Source organism: Lepidothrix coronata, unplaced genomic scaffold, assembly GCF_001604755.1.
Source record: "Lepidothrix coronata isolate B3197 unplaced genomic scaffold, Lepidothrix_coronata-1.0 Scaffold147, whole genome shotgun sequence".
NCBI lineage: Eukaryota > Metazoa > Chordata > Aves > Passeriformes > Pipridae > Lepidothrix > Lepidothrix coronata.
In genome coordinates, this window is record NW_016690327.1 from 484,439 (window position 1) to 492,023 (window position 7,585).

General features: G+C 58.9%; 2 protein-coding genes across 2 annotated transcripts in view; both read left to right on the top strand.

The window, feature by feature from the left end:
* The window catches only part of COL16A1 (collagen type XVI alpha 1 chain), a 21,588-nt gene extending 20,000 nt beyond the window's left edge, over positions 1-1,588 (top strand). Inside the window, exons 67-71 of the mRNA XM_017828314.1 lie at positions 254-442; positions 543-609; positions 700-876; positions 1,054-1,131; positions 1,232-1,588. Of these exons, the coding sequence (XP_017683803.1) occupies positions 254-442; positions 543-609; positions 700-876; positions 1,054-1,131; positions 1,232-1,434 (714 nt within the window). The 3' untranslated portion in view covers positions 1,435-1,588. The remainder of the gene's footprint in view (positions 1-253; positions 443-542; positions 610-699; positions 877-1,053; positions 1,132-1,231) is intronic.
* Positions 1,589-2,394: 806 nt separating this feature from the next.
* PEF1 (penta-EF-hand domain containing 1) lies at positions 2,395-6,433 on the top strand. Its single transcript, XM_017828320.1, has 5 exons — positions 2,395-2,430; positions 2,775-2,997; positions 3,658-3,813; positions 4,309-4,452; positions 5,264-6,433. Exons 1-5 carry the CDS (start codon positions 2,413-2,415, stop codon positions 5,491-5,493), a joined length of 771 nt encoding a protein of 256 aa, XP_017683809.1. The 5' UTR covers positions 2,395-2,412; the 3' UTR covers positions 5,494-6,433.
* The last annotated feature ends 1,152 nt before the right edge of the window (positions 6,434-7,585 follow it).

Sequence of the window (7,585 nt, forward strand, 5' to 3'; positions counted from 1 at the left end):
CCCAGCATCCCACAGCCACCCCAGCATCCCACAGCCATCCCAGAACCCCACAGCCATCCCAGCATCCCACAGTCATCCCAGAACACCTCAGTCATCCCAGAACCCCACAGCCATCCCAGCATCCCTCAGTCATCCCAGAACCCCACAGCCATCCCAGAACCCCACAGCCATCCCAGCATCCCACAGCCATCCCAGAACCTCACCGCCCCTCTCAGGGTACCGGGGCTGAGCCCCGCCTCTCCCATCCCCGCAGGGTGAAGCCGGATCCCCCGGTGAAAGAGGGTACCCCGGGGAGAAGGGCAGAGCTGGAATGCCCGGGGGGCCAGGGAAGAGCGGCTCCATGGGCCTCGTGGGGCCACGGGGACCCGCGGGAGAGAGGGGCCCCCCCGGCACTCCGGGACCCGCGGGCAGCCCCGGGCTGCCGGGCCCCCCGGGGATGATGGTAAGGAGGGGTGGCCGTGGAGAGGGGGGGTGCGGGACCCCGTTCCCCGCGGGGCGCGGTGGCCGTGTCCCCTCGCCTGTGTCCCCTCGTGTCCCCCCAGGGAGACGTGGTGAATTACGACGAGATCAAGAGGTTCATCCGGCAGGAGCTGAACAAGATGTTTGACGGTAACAACGGGGCGGTGGCGACGAGGTGACCCCCCCACCCCCGGCACCGCCCCGTCCCCGCCGGCACTGAGCTCGTCCCTGTCCCCGCAGAGCGGATGGCGTACTACACCTCCCGGCTGCACTTCCCGGTGGAGATGGTGGCGTCCCCGGGCAGACCCGGTCCCCCCGGGAAGGACGGGCTGCCCGGCCGGCCGGGACCCCCCGGCTCCCCGGGGATGCCGGGGCAGATCGGCAGAGAGGGGCGGCAGGGCGTGCCGGGCATGCGGGGTAGGTGCTGCTCCCGGGGGCAATCCCAGTGTCCCCGGGGTGTTCCCAGTGTCACTGGCATGTTCCCGGTGTCCCTGGGGTGTTCCCAGCATTCCCAAGATGCTCCTAGTGTCCCTGGGTGCTGGGATGTTGCGGTTGTGCCAGGGTCTCACCCTTCTCCATCCACGTCCCTTCCAGGTGAGCCGGGTGCCAAAGGAGAGAAAGGCGAGAAGGGCATTGGGGTGATGGGGGACAGCGGCCCCCCAGGACCCCCAGGTGAGCCCCCTCCCTCCATGTGGCCACCAGCCCCACGCCAGGGCTTGCTGCCGCCCCGCACTTCTTGTCACCTCCCTCTCTGTCTCTCCATCTCTTCCAGGTCCCCAAGGACCACCAGGCTATGGGAAGATGGGCCCCCCAGGCCCTGTGGGGCAGCAGGGCATCCCTGGCATTCCCGGCCCCCCCGGTGCCACGGGGCAGCCGGGCAAGGCGGGGCACTGCAGCCCGGCAGAGTGCCTGGGGGCCGTGCCCATGGAGCAGCCCCTCTTCCAGCCCAAGAACGTCAAGGGCCCCTTCGGCTGAGGGTCCCCGCGCCCCCCGGCTTTGCTGTTAATATTGTTGTTTCCCCGCTGTGCCGGGGCCGTGCCTGTCCCGGGGGGTGGGATCTGGGATCGGGGGTTGTACAGCTCCGTCAGGATCGCGAGGGCAGGTGGATCCTGCCCCGCAAATACACCTGTGCTGGTGCCCCCGCGCCTCCCTCTCCGTCAGCGGCACAGAGGGATCTCTGCGTGTCCTCGTCCCTGTTCCCCTGGGATGCTCCTCTGGCTGGTCCTGAGGCCACCCCAGCTGGGGGTGTGGGCGAGCTCCCTGTGACTGATGGATGAGGGGATCCGGGAGGAATCCCAGTCCTGATCCCAGGGGATCCCGGCCCTGCTTCAGGGGAAATCCCAGCTCAGCTTCCGGGCAATCCCAGGTGTGATCTTGGGGGATCCCAGTCCAGTTCCTGGGGGTATCCCAGCCCTGATCCCAGGAGATGCCAACCATGATCTGGGCGGGATCCTAGCCCAGCTCCTGGGGAGATCTGAGCTCTCATCTTGGGATTCTGGCCTTGCTCTCAGGCTCATCAGGGCCCCACTCTTGGTCTGATCCTGACTATGCTTGGAATCTCTGGGAATCCCAGACCATTTCCCACGGTGATCCCAGCCCTGCTCCTAGGCAGGGTGTCAGTCCCACTCCCAGGGGAATCCCAACCCTGATCTTGGCGGCTTGCCAGCCCCATTCCCAGGCGGATCCTGGCTCCACTCTCAGGCTGATCCCGGCGTGGCTCCCGGGGAACTCCAGCCTTGCTCCCGGGCAGCTCCCGACGTGACTCCTGCGGGACACGGTGGGGCCCACCCCGACCGGGCGCCGTTGCCGCTTTAAGGACTCCCCGGTTACGTCGCTCTCGCGCGTTCCCGCCTTTCCCGGGGGCGGAGTCTCCGTGCGGACGCGTTTCTCAGCCAATGGGCGCGGGTTCTGCCAGTGACGTCACCGGGGCGGGGCCGGGGCGGAGGGCGCGCTATGGCGTACCCGGGACAGGTGGGACCGGGACCGGGATCGGGATCGAGACAGGGGACCGGGACCGAGGGCCGCGGACTGAGATTGGGATCGGGACGGGGACAGGAGGCGGCGGCGGGAACTTAGGACCGGGACTGGGGACCAGGATGGGCATCGGGACCGGAGACCGGGATGGTTATCGGGACCGGGACCTGGACCAAGACCAGCGGCAGGGACCGGGGATAGGGACTGGGGTCGGGAGTGGGACCGGAGGCTGTTCCGCGAGAGGGGGCCGGGCCGGCGGGGCGGGGGGCGCGGGGTGAGTTGCCGCGGGGTCCGTCCCGGTGCCTGGTGCCCGCCTCACCCCGGTTCTGTGCCCTCCCCAGGGCTTCCCCGGCGCAGGACAGGCCCCCCCGGGCGGCCCCTACCCCGGGGCTCCCTACGGCGGGGGGCCACCCCCGGGGCCCTACGGACAGCCCCCCCCACCCGGGGGTCCCTACGGACCGCCCCCGCCTGGGGGTCCCTATGGGCAACCCCCACCCGGGGGTCCCTACGGCGGCCCCTATGGTGGCCCCCAACCCGGGCCCTACGGAGGGGCGGCCCCAGGAGGTGAGTGCGAGGGTCTCTGTGTGGCGGTCCTGGGGCAGAGGGGGGGTCAGGGAGGGTCCTCGGGTCGGGGGCCGGGGGCTGAGGGGGTCCCCAGCCCCGTCCCCACCGTGTGCCAGCCCCACTCCGTGCCAGGAGGGGTGGTCTCGTCTGCCCCTCGCCCAGCTCAGCAGAATTCAACTGGTGAGTGAAAGGCGAAGTCTCAGTTTATTATTTTAACGTCCTGGAGGAGGAGAAAGAGGAGGAGAAGGAGAAAGAGGAGGAGGAGGAGAAAGAGGAGGAGGAGGAGAAAGAGAAAAAAAGGAAGGAAGAGGAGGAGGAGGAGGAAGTGCCAGGAGGCCACAGCCCTGAGCACCACCAATAAAACTTTACACCCCACATCCGTCCCCTGGCACTGCCAGGTTTATGGGGCAGCACTGTAGTTCCTTGTCCATCCTGAATCTCCACTGGTTTACAGCCTCTTCTCAGCCCCCACACACCATGTGTCAATCCCAGCCCTCCCAGACCTGTTTTCCCAGGATCCCACAGCTGTAAAACCCGCTTGGAGCAGAAGCGCTGACTGGCCCTGGGTGTTGGCCGTGTCCCTGTGAGCCACCCCTGGGGACAGACCAGCCCGTGGCCTCTCTGAGGGGGTGACACCACTGATGGCCTCTCCCCACGCAGGCAATGCCCCCCCAGGTGTGGACCCCGAGGCCTTCTCCTGGTTCCAGACGGTGGATGTGGATCACAGCGGGTTCATCTCCGTGAAGGAGCTGAAGCAGGCGCTGGTCAACAACAACTGGTCGTCGTTCAACGATGAGACCTGCCTGCTGATGATCAGTGAGTCTGGGGTCTCCCTCCCCTCTTCCTGCTTTTAATCTCATTCATTTGGGGTCAGCCTGTGCTGGGGGGGAAGCCCATCCGTGCAGCATTCCCCTGTTCCCTGGGCATCGCTCCCCTGAGCAGCTGGAGCCAGGGCTGGGCAAACCGAGCAGCTCCCGGCGCCCTTTTGGTGGAGGAAACGAATCAGGGGCCCAAAATCCTGCTTGGAAAAGGAAACCCCAGCTCTGCTCAAGGCCAAGTGAGCCCCAGGTCCCAGAGAGCCAGGGAAGAAAGAGAAAGAGAACCCCAGTGATGTGGAGGCTGACCCAGAGCTTGCCCCGATGTGAGGCTTTGGTGCCGTTTCTTACCAGCCTCGGGGTCCCAGTTGATCTCAGTCGCGGTGAGGGGGGGATTTGGGGGCTGGGAGAAGCCATGGCACAGATCCTGGGCTGCCTGGGAGTTCCTGCAGCGTTTCCACTCCTCACTGCCCTGCTCCTGCTCCCTCCTGCCCAGACATGTTCGACAAGACGCGGTCGGGGCGCATCGACGTGTACGGATTCTCCGCCCTGCTCCGCTTCATCCAGCAGTGGAAGAGCCTCTTCCAGCAGTATGACAGGGACCAGTCAGGCTCCATCAGCTTCACTGAGCTCCAGCAAGGTGGGTGAGGGTCAGGGACAGCAGCCTGGCCCATCCCGAGCATCCTGGCTCTGCTCCAGGTTTATTTCCAGCCGGGCTCGGTGACTCCTCCCGGTGTGGTCCCTGCATCCAGGCTGGGGGGTCTCTGAGCTCCTGAGGTGCCTCCTGTGCATCCTGGGAATGCTGGGCTGGCTAATCCGGCCGTAGCAGAGCTGGCACTGAGCTTCCCACGGGACAGGAGGTGATGAGCTGCAGCAGGGCTGTGGCACAAACTTCCTTCCTTAAGGAAGCCCAGAATTCCCCCCCTAAATGGTATGTAGCTCAAGCCTGTTTTTCTGGGAGGAGCCCAAGCCCTTGGGCGTGTGTGAAGGGGGGAAAAATGTCTGGAATTTGTGCCATGGTTTGATTCCTCCCTCTGGGGAGCCCTGCCCCTGCACACCCTTGGTGGGAAGTGTGGGAAGGGAACACTGTGATGGTGGGAGATGGGCTCATAGACCTATAGGCCCCATATACCCCATAAGTCCCATAGGCCAGACAGGCCACATATGGGCCACATATGCCCCATAGGCTTAAAGGCTGCACAGGTCCTATAGGATCTCTAGGCCCTACAGGATACATGGGCCCCATAGACCCCATAAGCCCTATAGACCCCAAAAGTCCCATGGGCTCCATAGACCCCATGGCCCCATAGACTCCACATGTGTGGGACATGAGGTGGACACGGGGAATGTGGGGCATGGGGAATGTGGGGCATGGGGGGTGTGTGCCAGCAGGGGAGGAGGACACAGCCGCTGTTTCTCCCGCTGGTAATCTCAATGTTTCTTGTTCCCAGCTTTCTCCCAGATGGGCTACAACCTGAGCCCCCAGTTCAGCCAGCTGCTGCTGGCCCGCTACGCCCAGCGCTCCCCCAATCCCAGCATCCAGCTGGACCGGTTCATCCACATCTGCATGCAGCTGCAGAGCCTCACCGACGCCTTCCGGGAGAAGGACACGGCGCTGGCGGGGAACGTGCGGCTCAGCTACGAGGATTTCCTCACCATGGTGGTGACCCGCATGCTGTGACACCCCCTCCCGGGGCTGGCAGCTCTCCGGGAGCCGCAGCCGTCCCCATCCTGCCTCTGGGATGTGGTGGAGCCCCTCCCTGAGAGTTCCCCCGGGGCCAAATTCCCACCCGAGGAGCCCCGAGCGCTGCTGGGGCTCTCCTGGCTCTGATTCCTTGTCCCCATTCCATGGGGTCTCCACGCCAGGCTGGACTCGGTGGGACAGCCAAACCAGTAGCCCGTGCCATGGTGCCCAGGGAGCGCTTAGATCCCTTGCCAGACCCAAATTCCAACCTCATCCCTCTGCTCTGTGGGGTGTCTGCAGTCAAACACCCTTATTTTGGGGGTGAAGAGCTGAGCCCTGGTTTGGAAGCAGCAGGAAGGGGACAGGTGAGGACAAAGCTCGTCCTTCCTTCCCTCACCGACTGCCCTGGGAGCACATCCAGCCCCTCGGCCGTGCTGGGAATGGCTTTCCCGGGGGTCTGAGCTGGAATGGGATGTGCTGCTGCAGCTACACGGGATCGTCCACCCCCCACACACCCAGCTGCCAATTTGTCTCTGCTGAAGCCAAATTCAGACACGGTTTAGAGCTTGTTTTTTTCCAGCTTTGGAATAAAAGGCGACGTGCAGCGGCTGCCGCGTGGTCTGTGTGTCCAAGGGGGGCTCGAGGGGACAGTGGGGGACTCGTGTCCCCCCCATGGGGACAGGGGGACACGTCCTGTGACTGTATCCCCGCTCCCAGGGCTGGATAAGGTTTCCTGAAGTCAGTCCTTGGAAACTTCGTGGCAAGTTTACAGAAAATAAGGGGCTGGGGGCTCCTGAGGCGCGGAAGGATTCGACCAACGCCAAAAGTTTTCTTCCCCGTGGTCCTCAAACGATGTCCAGGAAATTTTTGCCACGAGGAATTTCGGGGAGAATTTTGAGATTTGCAGGAATTTTTATGAAATAAACGGTTAAAAGGCTGAGGGTGTGATCTGCTGCTTTCAAGAAGGAAAGAGCCCGACCTCGGTGTTTTCCTTGACCTCGGTGTTTTCCAGCCCGGGGCAGGACGGGCTGTTCCGGAGCATCCCTGAGCATTCCAACAATATTTCTGCCCTGAGCATTCCAATATTTCCCGCTGGTCTCCTGTTGAGTCAGAGCTGCCCTGCCCTTGGGGGGGGGTTGGAGGCAGAGGGAGTGGGAGCTGTCCCCCTGCACTACCCATATATATATATATATATATCTGTATATATATACACACACACACATATATATATCTCCCATATATATATATATATATTTTTATATATATAATAAAATAGGCCATATATACCCATATATATGTACACACACATATATATGTGTATATATATATAAATATACACACACGTATATATATCCCATATATATATATATTTTTATATATATATTAAAATAGGCCATATATATGTACACACACACATATATGTGTATATATATATATAAATATACACACACACATATATATCCCATATATATATTTATATATATATATTAAAATAGGCCATATATACCCATATATATGTACACACACACATATATACGTGTATATATATATAAATATACACACACATATATATATCCCATATATATATATATTTTTATATATATATTAAAATAGGCCATATATACCCATATATATGTACACACACACATATATATGTGTATATATATATAAATATACACACACATATATATATCCCATATATATATATATATTTTTACATATATATTAAAATAGGTCATATGTACACACACACATATATATGTGTGTATATATATACACACACACATATATATATCCCATATATATATATTTATATATATTTATTAAAATAGGCCATATATACCCATATATATGTACACACACACATATATATGTGTATATATATATAAATATACACACACATATATATATCCCATATATATATATTTATATATATTTATTAAAATAGGCCATATATACCCATATATATGTACACACACACATATATATGTGTATATATATATACACACACACATATATATATCCCATATATATATATTTATATATATTTATTAAAATAGGCCATATATACCCATATATATGTGTATAT

Excerpts from the sequence above, each read along its gene's own strand:
- PEF1 (XM_017828320.1), top strand. Across the intron at positions 3,814-4,308 it reads GACCTGCCTGCTGATGATCA|ACATGTTCGACAAGACGCGG; the intron begins GTGAGTCTGGGG and ends CCTCCTGCCCAG. Across the intron at positions 4,453-5,263 it reads CTTCACTGAGCTCCAGCAAG|CTTTCTCCCAGATGGGCTAC; the intron begins GTGGGTGAGGGT and ends TCTTGTTCCCAG.